This window comes from Chanos chanos, chromosome 1 (genome assembly GCF_902362185.1).
Source record: "Chanos chanos chromosome 1, fChaCha1.1, whole genome shotgun sequence".
Classification (NCBI taxonomy): domain Eukaryota; kingdom Metazoa; phylum Chordata; class Actinopteri; order Gonorynchiformes; family Chanidae; genus Chanos; species Chanos chanos.
Window position 1 is genome coordinate 22,329,329 of NC_044495.1, and position 22,882 is coordinate 22,352,210.

The 22,882-nt window shown below is 41.1% G+C and overlaps 1 protein-coding gene across 1 annotated transcript in view; it reads right to left on the bottom strand.

The window, feature by feature from the left end:
• Nucleotides 1-3,751: 3,751 nt before the first annotated feature.
• apaf1 (apoptotic peptidase activating factor 1) overlaps nucleotides 3,752-22,882 on the bottom strand; it is a 34,552-nt gene continuing 15,421 nt past the window's right edge. The window contains exons 24-27 of the mRNA XM_030777194.1: nucleotides 22,226-22,351; nucleotides 19,253-19,378; nucleotides 18,281-18,427; nucleotides 3,752-4,160 (exon numbers count right to left, since the gene is read on the bottom strand). Coding sequence (XP_030633054.1) covers nucleotides 4,014-4,160; nucleotides 18,281-18,427; nucleotides 19,253-19,378; nucleotides 22,226-22,351 — 546 coding nt within the window. The 3' untranslated portion in view covers nucleotides 3,752-4,013. The remainder of the gene's footprint in view (nucleotides 4,161-18,280; nucleotides 18,428-19,252; nucleotides 19,379-22,225; nucleotides 22,352-22,882) is intronic.

Here is a 22,882-nt window from a genome sequence, read left to right on the forward strand (position 1 = left end):
AAGAAAATAGGAGTGCTGAATATTTTATGAGTGGGAAAATGAAGGCAGTAAAGGGGAGGGGGGTGGTATTTAATCTAGCTCAGACTGTAGACACAGGAGTTATGGGGCTGCATGCCTTAAATTCAAACCCTGCCTGCTCAAAGACCTCTGGGAAATGAAGTCCTTTTAGCACAATGAGGGTTCTCCATTTTATGCAGAGCTCCAGATGAAGAATTAACATGTCTAGTGAAGGGGGTATCAAAGTGTCACACCCTGGTTCTCTCTCTCCCCCCTTGCTGGTTATTTTTGTGTTACTTCCTGGTTTCCTTTGCTTCCCCTTGTTAGTTTAATCATTAGTTGCACCTGGGTTTGTTAACCTAGTCCTGTTCTGTTTTGTATAAATATTCCTGGTTTTCCCTCATTTATTTGTGTGGAGTTGTGTTGTCGATGTGTTGTGAAGCCTGTGTCAATAAACCTGAAAGCCTGTAAGTTCTGAGAAGTCTTCTGTTCACCCTGCATATCTAATAAACCTGAGGAACCAGCATATGCATCCAGAATCTCCTTCAGTCCTAACACTAAGCTTGGACGCTTGGACAGCAGGGCAAGGGAATGGGGGGGACTGGGGAGAGTGCATTTCAATTATACCACTTATAATCCTGCTGCTACTTATATACTATATATATATATATACTACCCAATAAGTCGAACACATTCATCAGAAGAAAATGCTCAGAAAAAAGGGGGTAAAAAAACAAGCAAAAACAGTTAATAACTGTAACAGCGACAGAAGGGCTCCTTGTGCCAATTCCCAGAACAGTAGGCAGACACTGAAATGTTCTTAATTACCAGCAACTCTCGACGGTGATTAATACAAGATATGGCAGTGTGTAATAAGAACACTGAGCACACCTCTCTGAGACCCCTTTAATTAGACATGGACCTCTCAGCAGGCAGGAGAGACGGAGCACTTCAGGGAAAAACAAGGATAAATATACTCTAATGCCGCTTTCCTTTGGAATGTTCTTAGGAATGCTCACTAGAGGTCTGCTCTAAATTAAAGCTAAAAGGTGTGTTTTGGGTTTTTTTTTTTTTATATATTTTTCAGCATACACTGTTTTGGTAGCTACATTGTCAAATGACATTATTATCAGCCCTATGACTGGAAGACTCTCTCCATTATGACAAGTCACTGTAGCTTTGAAATGATGGGCCTGAGATATCAAGAATTGCATTTGAACTGGAGGTGATAAATGACTTTACAATTATCGCATTTGCTGCAAAGATGTATTGTTCTTATCATGATTAATTACAATCTGAGTAGCTTGTCATGATCCACTAGTTCTTATCTTGCTAGCATCATCACTCGACAGTGTTGCTCATAAATAATTATTTAGACTTGATGCACTGTGGGAGAAATAAATTTGCCCTTGGTTTAACCAAAGATCCATCTGGCAGCTAAAGCTTAGACAGTAGACAGAGCTTCTTAAAGTTTCCTTCAGTGATTGATTGTGATTAATTTAAGAGGTTTTAATGTTTTGGAACTTTCTCTACTCACTTGAACATATTAAGATTAAATTTACTAACATTACAACTATCGAAAATGCCATTCTTGACACTGAATTGCAGTGTGTCAGAGTTCAGTTTCTGATATCAAGTATTTAATCAACAACGTGTTACCACTCAGTTCTTCATTTAAAAAAGTCAGTTGATCTGCAGATACAAAGGCATTTCAGACTATGAGCTGGAAGCATATTCATATATGGCCTATGTCACAGACCAAAACTAAAATAAACAAATTCATCTTTTAGTTATTATTATTGCCATCACCACATAAAGAAAGTGATGTTGAAGTTTGTCCATACATGAGCAGGCTCTGGTTGCCACTGAGGATCAGATTACAGGGTTAGTGCTCTCTAATGCTCTCTAGGGCTATTCAGTGATATGAGCACAGACACACATGCAAAGGATCAATGGAAGTAGAGATTGGATAAAATGAAAGTCGAGCTGTGATCAAACCCACTATTGATTCCATTCTGTTCAGTCTCTACTGTATTTCATCAGTTTCAGCTGGAAGGTCAGGAGTTGGATTATACTAACGGTACCTAACGGTATTTTTAGATAAATACTGTCAACTAACCCTATAGGTATATTCTACTAATTTTCTCTTACTCTATATGATGCTACTGAACATATGGTAGGTAAAGCTTATAGTGTACAGAAGACCATCTAGTATCTATTTAAGTATTTATTTACATAATAAAATAAAAGATTTCCCATGCAAAGAAATAAAAGAAAATCTCAATGTTAAATATTTACGGAATGTGTTTGTATAAATCTAAGCTCATTCGATTGTTTTTGTTTTCATCTGATGTCAGGCCGAATCATGGCATATAGTCACATCTTTCCTTGTCTGGCTCTGACATTTCCATAAGCCATGAGGATGAGGAGGGCTGGCAAAGCAACATCCTGTCCTCTCACATCAAGCAGCTTTCAACAGAAGTGTCACAAACTGACAGGGCGTGACCCGCGCTATGTCAGCACTGTTAGCCCTGAAGAATCCGTGTGCACACGCTCACGCGCACAAGCTGGAACATTCACATACATACACACACACACACACACACACACACAATCACCTACACTCCACATAAAGCTGCAGAATACACAAACTCAAACATACGTACACTGTCAGTGTGACTATCACAACCACACAGTGGACATTTACAAAATCAGATGGAGCAGCTTCTCTCTAAATTGATACACTGGTGTTCAAAAAGCTCATGCTTGTAACAGAATAAGTCAGACAGAATTTGGAGAACATACTCCAGATTAAAGCACCATCTACACAATTCAGTTCCATGTTATCACTTCATATTGGTCTATTTTCTACACATCTACTAGTCCAAGCACTGCGGACATGGATCTTTCTAACTTACAAACTCATCATCTTATTTTTTATTTATGAAGAAAAGGTTGAATAAATGAGTGAAACACGATTAAGTAGACGGGAGGATAGAGATAAAAGTAGTCTATTAAACAGAATCATATTTTTATTCGAACAGAAAATACAAAATTATCATGCAAAACATATAAACAGTGCCATACTGACTTCACCTGAGACCACACAATCACATTAAGTCTTGTTCAGGGGGTATGTGAGTAGAAATGTGCAGTTGCACAATCTGAAGGACCGAAGTCAAGGCAGAACGGTGGGTCAACTAGCACACACACGCACCGACATCTCTACTGTTAGTGTATAGGCCGGAGAGAAAAGGATTGTCAAATCATATTCATCTTACAAGATGTGGCCACAATTCTACTTTTTCTTCTTCTCCTCTTTTGTTTTGGTGACACGTCTCCCAGTATTTATGGCATTCACAGTCATTTATCCATAGTCAACAAAATCAATCAACTGTAGTAAACAATGCTACCAGTCATGTGTGATAGGCAGTACAGAGTAAGAAACTCATTTTCACATACGCACATTGACTGGTTATTACATTTAAAGCATTCCAAAGCTTGCTACATTAATGGTATAATTATATAGCCATGGCAAACACCTCTTCCCCAAGCTGGAACCTAAGCATTTAAGTATGGTGCTTTTAGTTCAGCACATTACTCAATCCGACACATCACCAGTCATCATGTGTTCCTTAGAGAAATATATTTTGGGAGATTAAGGCCTCGCTAAGCTCACAGGCACAGAGGCAATATGGTGAGGAAATATTTTAGAGAGGCTTATTTTAAAATGCGAGTAGCACAATTTGATATTCAAAAAACACAGAGAATTTGCTAGAAAGTCATTCACCTCTTCAAGACCCAAAAATATCAAATTCAGAACGGTACAGAATTCATAACGGTGCAGAATTCCTGCAGTTCATTACGTGAAAACATAACAGCGCCAGAAAAAGTTGTAGAAAAACACCCGACACTTCTCTCTTTCCAGGAACAGAAGGTGATTGCCATCACAGTCAGTAGCTCAGAATACTGACATGGTCCCTGTAATCTTTATTTAAGTTATTTTGAGAGGCTCCTCAATCCACCCTCTTGAGAATGTAAAGGATCCCGATGTTATCGATGGTAACAAAGGTGCGGAAGTCCGGTGACACATGGACTCTTTTCAGATTTGCTCCATTGGTATAGAAGGTCTGCAAAGCCTCTCCCCTCTCCACACTCCACCACTGGAAGAATAAAGGGAGAGAGCTTAAGATTAGACACGTGGACTCGACACATTTAGACGCATGCTCTGATATTACTTACCCCATGGTCATTAGGTCACTGAAATGTTTGTGAAACTGCCTCTAGCTTTGTTAGAAAGAAACATTTTCAAGAGCCATTTCAAAATGTTTCTGACAGTAATGGAATCATTTCTGTCAACCACGGCAACGAGTGAGGCTTGTTTTTGGAGTTAAAAGCTAACGAGGGGGAAAAAAAGAACTGTGAGAACTCCCTTCTGTCAGCTAAATATTAGGTGGCAAATCTCAAAAAAGGCTAAATCTCCAAAATTAAAGAGAACATGAAATATTTTAGCATCTTATAAGCAACTTATTAGCGACTTACAATAAAGTTATATAACAAAAGGTTAAAATGACCATACAAAATCCCTGTATCTTTCAGCTTGTCACTGTTTTGCTACGTGGGCAGTGTGCTTCATGAAAATGGTTAAAATACAGTGTCATCAAAGTGGTGTGAACACTTGCAAATGACAGTTGTAATGGACAGGAGACCTCACTACAAACCCAACGGTGTTTACAGCATTCCACCTAAATACAGTCATTTATTGGGTCCATTGCAGGCAGTCAGCTTTAGGCAATGCAGAGGTTAATCAACCAAATGCACCTTGATGGAGGAAGGTAGGTGAGGTCACAAGGAATGTAAACACAGGTCAACCACAGGTCACAGGTAAGCCATTCAATATTTTTCAACAAAATACAATCAGAAAATAATTCACATATTATTTTTTAAAGAATAATAAGAAACAAAATATGAAAAGTGGTGTAATATAAAAAAGTACAATATAGACCAACAGAGGCACTTTCCCTTAAAGTGTGTGCGAGTGTGTGTGTGTGTGTGTGTGTGTGTGTGTGTGCAGATGCTCTCTATAATATATGTGCTCCATAGTAATAAGTTTAATAAGAGGCAAGAGAAGGTAGTAGACTAATTTACCCTCGGTGGCACATACACGATTCCAACTTCATTTTTTAAAAAGGAGGCCAACTCCAAGCTCACTGGGAAAATGTCAGCAGCATGAACAGATGTGTCAAACCACCATAGTTGTTTATCCACGTCCATACCCCCCTCCATACACACGCACACACACACACACACAAACACACACACACAAATGCAGGATATCCATTAATCACATAGCCCTTTGAGTGAGTAAGTATGTCTCATTTGCATTTAACTGGACCAACTCTGCCTGAGCAGACTGAGAGCAGCAGCACTGTGAAAACCATCTGCACCTTCTCTAGTGAAGGACTCACTGATACAGCAGGCCAGGACAAGGCCACCATCAGCAATCACACACACGGGAATAATACCTCAGCACTGAGAATACCTCAGCATTTCTAACTCAGCATTCTGCATGCCGTTCTGATAAAGTAAATGTCTATTGTCTATGGATGCTTACACTACAAATGCAATGCCAGCTCACCTCTACACAAAAATACTGTCCTGGGTGAAAACATGTGATGTGTGGATGGTCTGAAGTCTTTCAAACCTAAAACTGCTGGCTACTGTTGTCTAATATTCCTAAAATTGATGTAATTCTTCTGCACCATTACACCATCGGTAAACATGTACCAAATAAAAATGTAGTCAAAGTATGTCAACCCAACACTTTCTTTCCACAAAACTACAGACACAAAACATGCTGAGTGTAGTACTTTTGAACATCCTGAGTGAAAGCCCAGGTAAATGTATGCACAGTGACTGAACCTTGTGCTGCGTGTGCAATGAGAGCTGTGCTTAGGAAATTATCACAGCGTGCTCAGAGACCTCCTTCATCTGGATCCGTCACATCATCTATTTAGGCATGTTTTCAAAGTAGTGGTCCGGGAGGAATTACCTACCCTCCGACTGGTACTGTGTCAAACATTCACTATAGGCAGGGATTCTTAATGAGCCACATATCCACATATAGCCTTAATGTGATGAGCTCACAGGCTTTTTCTGACACATGTTCGCTCATTGATTTCTGCTCCACTGCACTGGAGCCATAACAGGAGATGGAGGACCAGTCTGCATGCTGTTCCAGAAACATTTAAACCAACTCCCATATACAACTGCATTTAACCATTAGCATTCAGACCGCAACATTCATTCCTATACAAGTATGTTAAATGATATTGACATTAACTATGAATCTGTGTGGGGGAGATAAACTTCTATGAGATCCCATTAGGGATTTATATTAATCTTGTGTTAATATGCAGCATATGGCTTCAACGCTGTATACACCTCTTTGCGGTGACAATAAGAACCCGTTATGAAAAAATATCTGCACGTCATCGTGGATTGTCAGGGCAAAACACAGGATGGGTTTTTAAAGTGGTGCCAAGGAAGAAATCCTTCATTATCGAGCTGTATGGTAGACCGAGGAACACAATTTGGTTGTGTATGTAACGACTACAACATGGAACATGTAAGAGAACAGAGAGAGAGAGAGACAGAGGGAGAGAGAGAGAGACAGAGAGAAAATGAACAGACATTGATGCTTGTAAGGTAAAGAGAACCAGCAGTGGTTTGGGAGGCTGATAAATGGGAGGAACAGATGGGAAGGATAGCTACATAAATATGAAGACCACGTACAGAAGAAGAACACCAGGGACTGGCCGTTTAAGAATTAGTGGGGTAAAACAGGACCTGCCACAGTGAGGTTTTTTGAAAGTGTTGTGGAATAGATGAAGAAGGAGAAGGAAAACATGTCAACCTCCCCCATTCTATAAATATGAAGCAGAGTGAGAGAACTGGATGCATCTGAAGATCGGCGTGCACAGCAAGGGGCTACCACACACAGTCTCACTCACACACCACACACAAACACACACACACACACACACACCGAGAGGCAATATTACGCAACCCTGATGGAGATGTCATCAACATGCCTTTGAATTATTCACTGTGCGCCATGGTTGCACATGTTCTTATGCACTCTTTCTTCATCGTTTTATCCTTCACTTCTCCATCTCTCAAAATACTTGTGCATTTGTCATATCAATCCATTAAGTTTATAAAATGAAAGTGTTTTTAACAGTCTCTCTCTATCCATCCCCCATCCAAGCCCCAATCTCCACTTCTCTCTCTCTCTCTCTCTCTCTCTCCCACACACACACACACACACACAGGCAGAGCAGCTGGCAGTTTCCTTCATTACCCAAATTTAGATGCTTGCTCTACTGCAGAGGGCTGTGAGGCAGAGACAGACAGGAATAGATGAGAACACAGAGAACGCGGGCTTTAGTGAAACACTGCCCGGCCATGACATCGTACAGGCTGCACAGTGCCCCTGTGCACATGACAGAGGGATAGATGTGAATTGGGCAGGGGGGACAAACAAACGGAGAGAACGGGGAAACAAGAGCGAGGGGGAGGGAGAGAGGGAGTCGACTAACCTACTGTATCCTTGACATCACTTTAATCAGTCTGCAGAGTAGAGCAGGCCACTGAGACATTCCTCCTTTTTTGTTGTTATTGAAGCCATATTTCATTTTAAGTTAAGAAGGTCACTTACACAGTCCTGGAGGCTACTTGCAGATTGTTGAAGGTAAATATAAATTAACTAGAGTTGTTGGAGGTGAAAATAAATTCACTACTGTTGTTGATACACTACACACCGGAGACCACACTTCATGTATACAAGTTTTAATTTATGGTGTCTGTTTCACTGTAACTATACTTCAATACTTCAGTACAAGACTATTTCCAACTAGAAATCTAGAATATGATTTTATATATTTAATTGGCTTTAGCTATGTTCTGTACTCCATAACACATTGAGGGAGAGGAGGACTAAACGGGAGTGAAGCCTACTATAAGGGCAAACTGGCAAAGTGTAAATGGAGATGGATTTCAGACTGGGAGCAATAACCTTGAAATTTCCAAGGTTGTGTAATCTGGTACTCTCAGCTCCACCTCTCCTCCTCTTTTTGTTTTTTATCTCCCCAGAACATCGTCACGCGGTTATATCCGTCCTTCGCCCTCTTTCAGAGGTTTCTTTACCAATTTTTCTCTTTATCTTTCTTTATTTATGCAACATCTCTCTCACCTTGTGCAACACAATGAGAGTATGGGGGAAAAAAAAAAGGATTTAGATGAAGGGACGGAGTCTTCAGGGTCTCCACAAAAGGGATTAACAGTGAATGGTGAGGAATGGAAGGTTTGATAGGAGAATGAGTGAAGGAGAGAAAAATCAATAGTGCAGGTTTAATGGCCAAATGCTGGTTGTCCATATGTATCTGAAGAGACAGCAGAGAGCGATGATAAAAAACTGCCTCAGAGACTATGTCCCACCATTTAGATGATGCCTGGCATGAGGTCCACTAGTGGGTGAGGAAATAACTCAAAGGAATAGCAGCAAGCTGTGCCTGATAATTCACACAATAACACATAGGCATGCACACAAATCGCCAAATTTCACACTGAGGGTTTATGATCTCATGCAACGCACACACACCACCCACAAATCAGTTTGACTACAGTCACAGTTACATAAAAATGCAAAAAACATCCAAAAATACACACAGATGTTTTTCACCAATCGAACCTCTTGAAAATAACAAGAAGTGTATCTGCAGTGTAAGGTGTTGTAGTGTTATAACTGTTTTACTAAGACATTATAATACGTTTACCGTACTATCTTGTGAAAAGTACTCTTGCATTCACACACAGATTTTACAGCTGGGTTATGTGTAAATGGGACAAAAAATCATAAGCATATGCCCTCTCCTTTGTTTTCTCTGTGATTTTAATTTATACACACATGCACACACGCATGCACACACACACACACACACTCTTTCGTACACTCATAAATCACTCATAGAATGGCCATCTGGTTGAGGTGTGGGTTACAATGGAAAAACCCAGACTGGATGGCTACTCAACCCGTTTGTTTGCCACTATTCAGAGAAAGGAGGAGTTCATATGACAAATGGGATGGGAGAGGCAGAGACAGATAAAGATAGAGAGAATCCAAGGCTGAGAAAGGGGGGAATATAAAAAGAGAGGAGGGAGCATGACATTGCCAAGTCCCTGAATTAAAGTCTCACTAATACAAGTGTGTGTGTTTGTCTCATTAGTGCTGGACTGTTGTCTTGTCGAACAGACACTAATCTCATTCTGTTCATCAAAGAAAAGCTGATTTAATGAGACAAAACATGTATGCACATCCCCACTAACACACACTCATATACACACACAGAATGAGCCTTAATTACCACATAGATATTGCTCCAACTCCTCATTCCATGTGCCCTCACATGTCATAAACGTGTTTGCAGGGGGTACATTCAATGTTAATCCTTTCCCTCCATCTGCATACACATGCACACAAAGATAGGAGCTCTGTCTTCTCACCATGCATCTATGTATATGTGTGTGTAAATGTACGTGTACCCACCACGGAACATGTGAGTGGGTGTGTTTGCTCATTGTGCATATATGTGCTTCCCTGTGTAGTACGCCTTTTTTGGGCAGAGAAAATAGAAGGATAAATAGAAGGATGGATAAAGAGACATTAAGTGTAAGACAGAGAGAGAGGAACTGGAAGAGAGGGAACAGCTCAAAGCCACTGCACTCCTCCGAAATCCACCGTCAGACGGAGTGGGGAAGACTAGTTCTGAAATAAAGGCTAAATTATTCATCGAAGACTCCACTAACTGAAATATTGATGCAGAGACAACCTTTTTTCATTCTTCTCCTCATTCTCCATTCCTCCCTTTCTATCCTTCTATTTTCCTCTCTTTTTTGGTTGACTGAGATATCTGAAGGTGTTGTCTGAATACTCCACTTGTCCCTCTGTGGCACAATGTGTGTGTGTTTGTGTGTGTGTGTGTTTTATTGTATGTGTGAATGCATATGAACATTTATCCTGTAAATGAATATGGTATGTATGCAGTAAGTGTGTGTATGCGTGTGTGTGTGTCTGTGTGTGTCTGTGTGTGTGTGTGTGTTGACGTCAGGGTATAGACAGTGCTGTCAGACATCCAGATTGTCTCTCTACTGTGGACAGACTTTGACAGACTAACTGCCAGCAGCCATGAGGCTAGGATCACTGAGCCATGAAAGCAGCTGAAGGGTGTGTGTGTGTGGGTGTGTGTGTGTGTTTGTCATTCATAGCCTCTCAGAGCTCCACTCACTGGTCTTACAACAAGTAGCTATCATATGTCTGTGCGTACACTTATATACACAGAGAATTTCAGTAATCTATTGAGCTGTACATCACTAAATATTAAAAAATGTAATTTCACAATATTAGTGAAGCTAAATGTCTTTTCTCTACTCCTTCATCTTTCTCATTTTCTGTCAGATGGCAGACACTTTCTCTCCCTCTCTTGTTTTCCTCCAAATCACATTCTCACATTTCTCAGTGGGTCAGAGAGACAAAATCTCCTTTCCCCAGAGACAGAAACAGTTAAACTGGTTTTAATGAGCAGTGCAGGATTGAATGCAGGGCTTGAACTCAAATAAATTCTGAAAAAGCTCAATAAATTCAGAGAAACAGTACTGATCTACTTTTCAGGGCTGAGAGATTTTACTTCCTACATACAAAGAACACTTCCCTACTCTACTTAGCAATCTCCACAAAATGAAACTGACCATCCTTAACGCCATCTCTCACACGCATTAATGTACAACAACAAAATGACCTTTGATGGGCTCCTAAGGCTTTGTCAGACACAAAGGGCATTTTAAAGAAGAGCTTTGTCGACTCTCTGCATGTGGCATTTTTATTCTGAACCACAAGCAAATGTATTAAATAAATGTATCACAGAAAATAAGCGACATTTTTGGGCTACATGCTGCAAAAGAAAATGGAACCAAGTGGAAAATAACAACTAACTACTACATTATTCAGCAGACATAACATTTCTATAATCTCATTTGCATTAGTGTTTCCGTGTGATGTCTGTGCAAAATGAGTGTTTACTGAAAATAAGTAAACTAATGATTACTCTGACAGTGAATTATAATCTGCAAAAAAAAGAACAAGCAGGGAGAGTTGACAGTGATTGGATGAATTCAGGCTTTACAGAAGGTCTGTGCCACAGCTGCCTCCTGCACAGAATTCCAGCAGGAGAAATCTCTGCACTGCACTTCACCTCTCAAAAATCTGTCAGTGAAGGACTATTTCTCACACGGTCACACACTCCTCAATCTTACCACGCCGTTGCCTGAAATGGCTCCTCTTACGGAGGAAACAGCGGTGGCAGCGACTGGATCCAGCGCTGCTGACGGGAGCTCTTGATGTGAGAGGGGATAAGAGGATGGACAGATGTGGGAAGCAGCTGACATGTTGGCTCTGTTCGCAGTAATAGGTTGAAGGAGGTAAAGCGGGTCTGTATAACTAATGTACTGCTTCAATAAACCCTCAGCTCAGTACAGACCTTCATTTTTGGTTGGTTTTTTTTTTTTTTGGTACAACAGAGGAGTTAATAGATTAATGAACGATGATTAGTTTTCGTTTATCTGGGAAAAACGCGTCAACCATATTAACAACCGCTGGCTCATGAGCCATATCAGCCCATCAAATAAAAGCAAAAAAGGAAATCTGGAACTTTGATTAGAATTAGGACACAGGTCCCTGCAGCTGAGTCTTTTGCTCCCCATTCACCGTCACACAGAGCTTTGTTCAGCCTAGCTGTATGCTGATTGGTTGAGATAATGTATCTTTGGGATGTGAATTTTGAATGACCTGGGAGAACTGTATTTCAGTTACTTTACAGGCTGCAATACTCAAATAACACAATCTGTGTGGCACTGGGCTGATTAACAATTGGTGGAGATTTTTTCCATTTCACCATGAGAACTGAAACAAGGTCTTTCATTATGGTCTGAACTTGTGTACGATAACTCCCTTCATTTGGATATTTGCTTTAGTCATGATCAAGCACACAGCTTTATACCACCACAAAACTCCCCTCTCTCTCTCTTCCTGTCTGTCTCTCAAGGGCAAGCTCAGAGTGACCTTGTTCAAACCATCACTCTAAGCAATGGGAAAACATAATCTCTCACAAGTGAGCAAAGCTTCATTAAAGCCTGTTTAATGATTCTTTTGGACCCTTGCAAAGAAAAGCAGGTGAAAGCTGTGAGAGACCTCAGATTATCCTCCCCTGGAGGTTCTACTATAATCTTACCAGGATCACCTCATAATCTATAATCTTAACCAGGATCACCTCATAATCTATAATCTTAACCAGGATCACCTAAACAGCCTAAAGAGTGACGACTGTATGTCAGTCTCTGCAACAGAGCTAGTGAATGACCTGATTAACTAATGCTAACAAAAAAACGCTTCTCCTCTCACCAGACTTAATTATGGACATCCAAACTACTCGTTGAAACTGTGAATTAAATATTCTCACCAAAAGAATGTAAAGTAAGTCCTACTCAACAGTATTTCTAGCAAAATTAACCAAATTGTTTTTAGCAAAACATCAGCAAGCTAATACTCATTCTGAGACCTGTAATGCTTGGTCCTCTGTATATGACTACAATTACAGAATTGCTATTACAGACCTGACATGCCATCCGCCAGAGCCAAAAAAACCCTTAGTCTGTCTCTACATTCCCTTAACAAATGACATGATTTAACATTTCACTCACACACAATTACCCCCCATCACATGCAGCCATAAGCTTTCATCAAATCACCCATGTTAAGCCTGGTCACCTAAGACATCCGAAACATGCAGATACCCCCCTCTGATCAATCAAAGCATCCACTTCACAGTCCAAAAAGCACAGAAAAGTCTTTCAGTAGAATGAAAAACAAATGGAAGGGGGTGGCTGCACGAACAGACACAGGTGCAATAGGGCATGATAAAGAAAAGAGAATGAGAGAGAATGGGAGAGTACAAGGCAGAGGGAAAAATGGAGGGGTGGATGATGAACGATGCTGTTGCGGGGGGGGGGGGGGTAGCTGGGGTGTGACAAAGTAAGATAAGGCTGATGTTTTTGTAGCTTTTCAGAATCAGTCAAGGTTGAAGAATAGTAGCAGGGTGATAAAAGGGGTTAAGCCATCACACGCACATGAGCAGCAGCCGCCAGGTCTCTCCATCTCAACTTCTGACCCATCCATCTGCTCCATCTCTTTACAAATTACATCACCACACTACTACAGCCACCACTCCTACAAGCCCTCCGCCTGCCTAGAGGGAATGACGTAGATAAAATCCAAAGCAGAGCGTTGGGTGACACCACAGTCAGAGGCCAAAGGTGTGAAACAGGTGTAAAGTGGTTTGGAACCGAGAGAATTGGGAAAGTTCAATGGGAGAGATGGAAAAATGCTGAATACTAATGACAATCGACACTGCAGCTTTTCCTATATATGGTAATACACCGAGGTCTTTAAAAGCTACTCTTGTGATCGACAGTGGGGGAAACTGACACTTCCACCGGATGTGTAAAGACTGAAACTTAAACTAAGCAATGACCTGACATGCCTCACCTTTCAAATGAAGAAACCTAATCTTTCCAATAGAGATCAATAGTCAATTTGTGATGACTGACTTCAGCTGCCACATAACCTGTCTACATCTCATGCACTCCACTGACAGATAATCCCTGAAAAAAAAAGAAAAGAAAAGAAAAGAAAGAAAGAAATTGCTGGAGCACTTGGGGTTGAGCATCTTGGAAAAAGTTTCACTGAGGGTTAAATCACATACATTCCCCGCCAGTAACTTCTATGCAATCATCATGAAATGCCATACCAAATTTCAGTGGGATTCACAGTTATGGATACATCACTTAACCTCATAAGACTACTCTTAAAACAAAAACAAAACAAAACAAAAAAACTAACAGGCTTTTAGAACAGATTCTAGAACAGACAAAATCAAATTTTCTCACAGACACACATTTCTGTGACTGGACACACGGATGACTCTTAGTCACACTCCTTTTCCACCGAGCACAATACTTCATTGTAATTACACTTTAAAAAGCAAGCTGCGTTCATAATGATCCGCGATTGCGCTGACGAGGGAAAAGGTTGGCCGTCGTTAAATATGTCATTACATTTTCTGCACTGGAGAACAGTGTGTGTTGACCCCATCTGTGCTGTGTGAGCAGTAGATGCTCAAGCTACACTAACCTCAAGGCCTGGAGCACAGACAATGCTTGGGGGAGCTCACATACCGAACACTTTTCATACCACACTGCCCTTCATGTCAACTGAGCTTACTGCTGGGAGAACAAGAAAAAGTTCTGTAAACTGAAGTAAACTGAAATTTGAGACATTGCTTTAAAACACCAACATTTGTCAAGGTATAGCCCTACATACAATAATACTAATAATATATACCTGTGATTCCTGGACCCTATTACTAGTAATAATAAATAATATCAAAATATTAGTTACAGGTATTTTTTAAGCCCATATACTGACAAGATTAATCGCAAACACGTCTGAACGACAAATTTGTTGTTGTTAGTTGATGGGTGTTTTTATACAGGTAAAGCTAAACATTATCATATTGCTTTAGAGTATTTTTTCACAGGGATTTAGGTCAGTACACTCTGGGGCTGGGGCTGATGAGTGTGAATTACTGTGGGCCTCCCAAATGCACAATGGTAAACACAGGAGAGAAATTTAGGATGTGTGACACTGTACATGTGTGTCTGTGTAAGAGACAGAGACTGACCCTCTTGCTTAAGGAATATGAGAACCATGGCAGGCTGTGTATCCGTGTGTGAGTGTGTGTGTGTGTGTGTGTGTCTGAGTGTGTTTGTGTGTGTGTGTGTGGAGATAGAGAAAGAGAGAGAAATATTGCTACAGAGCATCTTTCCCCGTGGAGGTGTAATATCTTGCCTGACCTCTTCATCATTCTCCCCTCTTCACCAGGTAATATCTTACTGTCAGTCTATTGTTATTTATCTCTCATAGGACACACACACACACATAAATGTAATAGCCATTTGTCTTCAGTGTGCCAGAGCTGGATATGAAAGAGACAGTGCACAGATAGACATAAATCACAGAGAACACACAAAGATATTCAGTCACATTTACAGGACAAACACACATACACACACACTAACAAAGATGAATATGCTCAAATATACGAGAGCTAAGTGGCAAACAATAGATATAAAATGTGCTTAAAAACGGGCGCACGCTCACTCACACACCTACTTACAGACACACACCACCTGTTTATGAGTCTAGCGCTACTTCAGATGAGACAGACAGCCTAGGGAATGATGAACATCACAAATTTCCTCTAGACAGGGGAGAAAAACACAATAAAACTGCCACAATATGCAGCCATCAATAACTGTAAACGTCCTCTTCACCAAACTGGATTTATTTCAGAGATGTACCACATACTCCTCGCTAAAGCTCTAATAAAACAAATTCTTCACTCAATAATTTGTTGTTTACAATAACTGTGTGAAATATTGCATGAATCTGCCAAGACTCACTGTTTAAATCAACAGGTGGGAAATATGGTTCCATGAAAAATGTATTACTACTGTGATGCACCAAGCACTGACACAGTAGATATGTAGATTTTTGTACTGTGTACAAATTTTTGTACTGAATTTTGGACTATGGTACAGCATTCAGACTTAAGCTCTTTGGGATGGGAGAAACACCAGTCCCTGAGGGAACAGTAGCCCCCTAAGAACCTGAAAAACCATAAACAATGACAGCCAAGCTGACCTGGTCTCTCAACAAGAACACAAGCACATTCACACAGGAGACAAAGAGAGGAAAGAGATGCTGCACAACACCAGACATCCTGGTAGACAGGATGACCTTCAGACAGCATGAGAGAGAGAGAGAGAGAGAGAGAAATAAAGGAGAGAGGCACAGAGGAGAAGAGAGAAGGAGAGCAGACACCTTGCGAACCTGCCTGCTGTTTTCAATAAGGAGCTGAGCCAGGCTCTGAGAACATATCAGGGGGTATGTCACACAAACATCATTGGCACTCTGACATCTCTAGGAGCAAAACACCCAACCAGAGACAAACAAAAAGGGAACATAACAACAATCCACACATCACACATCAACAGAACTTAAGACATACACACATATTCATATAAGTCTGTATAGGTGTAATATTCACGTAACTTAAATGGAGAACACATTCAGTGTGACAGGACCTTCGTGTTGTCAGACACATGTATCCCATCTGATTAACAACAGGGAGAATCCAAGGTCAGACTGATGAGATACTTATATGTATACTTACCGTAAAATGAGACGCATATTAATATTCTTAACATTAATATAAACTCTCACAAAAAAAGTTCTTTTCATTTTTTCCTTGAAACGTATCATAGTTATACACAGTACAGTATAATCTTAAAAAACTGTATTGTGGTCTCCTACCAGTACTGGCTTAAAATGAAAAAATGTATGCAGGCTACATCACCTTGTGGAAAGAGGTAGAACTCCCAAAATAAAAATGAAAGTGCGAGACAGGTTACAAAACACGAGATTCCACTTGCTACCATTGTATCAGCAATTAAGAGGCTAAAAAATACCGCAACAGTGGTAAATCTGTCAGGTATACAGTACAAGTCTATCTTGCTCAAATGAGTCTTGTATCCTACTTGCTTGGTTCGAGAGCAAAAGAAAATTGCAAGTTCTACAAAACCTGCCTCCATCTAAAGAAAGTACATTTCAAAAAGGAATTTTTGGTAGGGGGCTAAAATGGAACTACCGAGTGGAACCTGAACCCCAGTTTTAATAGTCTTCTGATACAGTATGTATGCATATGCAGTCATCTCGTCTGAAGGTTTTACATGATATGACACTGTTAAATTCACTCCAGTCAGTCTCATTAATGATGACTGATAGCTAAACAATTGTACCAACACACAATGATTAATCTATCATCTCATATCACTTGTGACTGGATCTTGCCCACTAGGCACATTCATCAATCAACTCTCATTACACACTCACTTGATGATTCATCATTTCAATCAGCCTTCAGACTGAGGCAGCTGTGTTGAATCACGGGACAGGGGACAGTATGGCAGGGGCTAACCGAAACTGTGACTCACAGGTTATATGGGTGAGGTCAACATCATAGTGTGTTATTCCTGTTTGTTGCAAGACAGTGATATAATTAAAGTTTATGGGAGCAGATATAAAGATGTGCCTGAGTGATTCCTGTGTGCATGTTTTTTTTGCATGAGCGCTCAAGTAATATGGAATTTCAAGGATTCCTGTTTTGGGTGCCAAAGTAGTGCGCAGGGACGGGCCAAAATGGCACGGGCAAGCAAGCATAAGGGCAATGAATCATGCAGATAGACTGATTTGCATGTCTAATGTGATAAAGGCTGAAATTCCAAATTTGAAAATGAACCTTTTTGTGCCAATGTACCAATGTGGCACATAATAACTGCTGTTCGTCTATAACTGGAGTCAAAATATCATATTCTAACATGTTATTTTAAAGCTGTAACTGTTATGCAAACGAGATTAAACTGGGCCACGTACGTCTTCATAAACTGTGCTTATGAACTTTGCTCAACTTTGGCTGCAACAATAGCCGCATGTGATGTTTCAAATGATCTGTGTGCTGAGCCGTGTTTGCGTGAAATTTGTTGCATGAAGTTGAAGGGCTCTCAAGTGGTTGCAGCTACGTTGCAACTGAATTGTAGAGGGTCTGATATGAGGCAATCCAAGCCTAAAGTAGTAGCAAAATGACGGCGACCATGAGGAGTGGAATCGGCTACTGAACAGAAAAATGAAAGGGAGGCTGCTGTGCCCACGCAGTAATGGATACAAACTGCTGTTTGAAAAAAAAAACATAAACAACAAAAAAACACAACGATCGAACAAAACTCAAACCCCACATGCATTACATCACCCTGTTCTCCAGGCAGCCAATGAAAGAGTGGCTTTGCCTCAACCTAGGGTTACAATTTCTCTCTAGAAAGGATAGTCATAGACGTGACTCACATAAATGTATGTGAGCATGCACATGCGCTTACACACACATACACACACACACACACACACACACACACACAACCCTACAGCTAAGAAAACCGACCTGGCTGTAATGCTGTTATGAAACTAAACAGATTCAGGGATTTGTGTGTTTAACAGTACCTTGATGTATCCGCCAGTAGACACAAGAACTCTGTTGTCAGGAGAGAAGTGCAGGTCTGTCACCCAGCCACCGTGAAAAGAATCCATGGAGTCCTTGCTTTCTCTGGAGCACACCTTCAGCAGGGTTCCATCCAGCATACTCCACAGCTTAGCCAGACAAATACAAGAGATACAGAGCATAAACAGCAGGATTAAATAAACAGTTACAATTAACACACAAATCTTTGTTGGGATAGCCACGGCTTCCTGTCACCCCTTGTTATGTTCTCTTATGTAACACAATAACATATGTTTGAGCTATGTGAGAAATAAACGAGCCATAAACATCTAAAGCTCACTTATACACCAATGAAGAAGGCCTTTCAAAACAACAAACAGCCTCAAGGTAAACTCCTCTCTTTCGTTTCCATGGGAACAACATATGTAAGCGTTTCCAAATCCTCATAATAATACCAAGCACACTTGAAGTGCTTTTCTGGCATGTAGTTTATGAAAAATGGAGAGCAGGAGTTAAGCAGGACCAGAGGGCAGAAATGAAGCCATCAGAGAGCGGTTTGTGTCTGCTGCAGGCTTCTCACACTCTTTCTCTGTCTCACTCTCTCTCTCACTGCACTGCATCTTTAATGGATGAACACAGAGCCCCGCTTGCAGAGACTCCTGCAGTTTACACCAGTAGTGCGTGCTGGGCCCTGTTTGCAGCAATGGGTGTGTAAAAGATAGTGAACAAGAGAGATTTTTGGAGACGTGAATAATGTTTTTTTTTTTTATAGGAGAAAAGCTATCTCTGAAAACAGAAATAAAACGAATCTGTCTCCTCTCTTTTATTTACACACACACACACACACACACACAAGCAGTTTCTTACATCATCTCTTATATTCAGCTTTGCCTTTCAAAGGAACAAAGAACTCCTCCCTCAATCCTATCAGCCCTCCCATTTCTCTTCTTCCTGCTCCATCCCACACAACTCACTCTGATCTCGCCATTGTCATCACCAGTCGCCAGCCGTTGACTGTCCCAGGAGAAACGGCAACTTCGGACGCAGTCCTTGTGCCCTTTCAGCAGATGCGCCATTTCCCATGACGTGCAGCTCCAAACCTAAGCACAGGATTTTTAGGGGAGAGTCATGACATGCACATCCCTGTTTAACAGTTCGACAGCAAAAACAAACAACATTTAGTATTCTCTTTAACACAGCGACCCGTCAGAGAACTTAACAGACTCTCTTAGAGCTCATAACACACACACACACACACATCTATACACTGTATTACTGAACCACATACTGCGTGTCAAATGTATAATTTAATCCAGGTTTACATGGTCTGCCTCTTAATTGAAGTAGTTCTTTAGTTCATTTTAGTTCAGTTCAAAGTTCTTATCCCTCCAAGCAGCTCTGCATTCAGCTAATCATCATGACAGTGCTTGGATGAAATGGTTGATGTTTGTTCTCTCTCCCTCTCTCTCTGTCTCTTTGCGATGGCTGATGGACAGGCTTGAACATGGCTTAGAATTAAAAAGCTGCTTTGGCAGAGCTGCAATGTGATGTCCTGTTCTTGTCTGAAGGTCACAAAGAAAAACTGAGAGGACAAGAGAGTAATACAGTGCTTTATTTCATTACACACACACACACACACACAACTGGAGACAGACAGACGACGCAGCATCTGTGTGTGTGTGTGTGTGTGTGTGTGTGTCTGTTTCTGTTTCTGTGTCTGTGTGTGTGTGTGTACAAATAGCGGCTGGAGAATGAATACGTCATTGATGTCCACAGTGTTAATGGGGCTGCGGTGGTTTGGTGTAAAGAGAACACCAGCAGCTTAATTAACACTGCTGTTAAAGACATGTCTGCAAATGTCACTCCAGAAAGCAGAGCCACACACTTCCACACAGAGACAAAACAAAAATTGAAACAGCAAGAAAAGAGAGAGACAGAGACAGAGACAGAAAGAGAGAGAGAGAGAGAGAGAGAGAGAGAGAGAGAAAGAGAGAGAGAGAGAAAGAGAGAGATAGAGAGAGACAGAACCAGATACATATATATATATATATATATATATATATATATATATATATATAGAGAGAGAGAGAGAGAGAGAGAGAGGGAGAGAGAAAGAAAAGGCTGTATAATAGAGTGAAACAAAGTCAAGCAAAGTCAAACTCACAGCAGTAATATAAGAACAGCAGTTCATTGGCTGGGTGGCAGTCACTAACTGGGTAAACACACACACATACACACACTCACTCCTCTACACTGAAGAACCCACACACACACACACACACACACACACACACACACACTGTGCAGAGCAGAAGGTTTGTGGGCTGAATAGGTAATGACTGTTTCTCTGTGCAGCGGTCAAGAGTGGGCAGTGTGGCCTCTAGACCAACCACTGCTGGAGGATCTAATGAACAGCAGAGCCATCTGCCTAATGTCAGTCTGAAAACACACACACATACACACACGCGCACACACACACACACCCACACAAGCACACACACACGCCCAACATAAGCACACATACGCACACACACCTCTGATGCCTCACTCAGACTATAACATATGATACAGTTCTATATTGTGAATGATACATGGATTGCAATGCAAACACACCTCATATTTTAGCGTAAGCCTCACACATATTCATGAGAGAAAAGGGGGGGGAGCAGTGCATTCAGACTGTATCAGAATGACATCACCAATGATATTTAGAGAAATTTACATTTTAAAGAATTCACTCCAATAATCTTTACACATGTTTTGCCATGACCCACAAGGCAGTCTAATAAAAATATACTGACTGTGCTTTCCATCTCCATTCTTTTCCATAAAGAATTTATTCTCGATGGAATAGGTATGATGAATAAATAAGAAAATAAATTATTTTACTCGTTTACACATATATTCCCACACACAAACAAATCTACCCTGATATCAGTCAGGTGCACAGATAGTATGGTACGGCCATTTCATACAACTGGAACAGAAACATAATATCAACATTAACATGCTTTGACTGAGCCTCCATCCCAGGTTCGCACACACTGTGTAAAAAAAAAGCACCAAAAGTAACGTCCCTTTCACTGTCTATACCATGAGTGTGGCTTTTGGTACAGAGACAAGAGAAAGCCTGTCTCATAACAAACTGGCCCCTCCTTCTTTTCCCATGCACACAGTAAGGCTCTAGAGGACTCTGCCTGAAACTCTCAATGCCGTACTTCTTCACTTCACCTTTCTGGATAAATAAATCACTTTTGTCATCATTCTATCACTATGGGTGTGCACAGACAGCTGCCATCCCAATTTAAATCAGTATCGGTGTGGTGATGACTAACTGGGAGAGAAAAAAAGGCTCTTTCTTTGTCGTGCAGAGGCTGTGTAATTGGCCTGTCCGACACTAGGGCAGTCATAGAACGCTGCCTCTGTCGGCAGCTCATCACATCAGCACGGCTGTAAATCAGGACTGAGCGCCAAGGTCAGAACGCTCAAAGGGAGTTGGCGAGTGAGCCGGTCATCTGGACTCCGTCACAGCCTCCTGATTCGGGAGAGTCTAAGTGACGCACTATAAATACGATCAGTTCAATGAGATGATTACAGATGCGTCTTAAAATATTCACCCTTGACTCTTAAGACCACTGAGACCTTGATGATAGCAGTACAGTGTTTGTAAACTGAAGATTCAATAATAGGAACGACTCAAAAACCTTGACGTGCTCTACCTGAGACAACACCAAAACCGTAAAGAATCCAGCCACACGGCGACTGAGGGATTGTATTGCTTTCGGCGGCTGTATCACATTACAACACCACAAAACGCATCATGAGACTCCCCAGTCACTCTGTTGTTTCTCCTCATGATGTAAACTCATCAAGCAAAGTCAATTAAACCACATACTCCACCCACACATGCACACGTTTCTCTCCCACTGCCCCTCTTTCCCTCTCACCTTCACCGTCATGTCGGCTGACGCCGTGGAGAAAAGTCGTCCATCAGGAGAGACGTCACAGGAGAGAACGGTAGCATCGTGACATGCGAGGTCCTTCATCTTCTGTCCTGTGACCATATCCCACACCTGATGGATGGACAAAAGATCTTAAATATCACCTTACAGACTGTGGGAGAGTAGCCTCAACCTAAACAACAGTGCACTACGGTATTCATCACAGGTCTCAACAAACTGGTTAAGGTCCCATGTGAGGTTTATACTTACTGTCTTGTGCAGTTATTGGAGAATGCTGATTTAAACAGTGTGGCTCTGACAGGTTTGTGAGGAAACAGTCTGTGTGCTTGGTTTGTTCATAGTAAATTCAGCATTGAATTTGTGCTGAGTGTTAGATGATTTAATGTTCAGAGTGTCTGCTTTGTGCTGACTGTTATGTTGAGTCTGTAGAGGGTGAATGTGGAAGTCTGTCAAACATGATAGGCATCAAAACGTGTCTGCTGCATGCTGAGTGTGTGACGGAGTGTGTCATGTTTGAACTGGAGCATGTTTCTCTCATCGTTCCCAGCCACATAAAAATCACTCACAACACACTCTACTGGTAACTACTGCTGAGACATTCTACAGCACTGTGTCTTTCGGCAGCACTGTGACTTTCTGCCA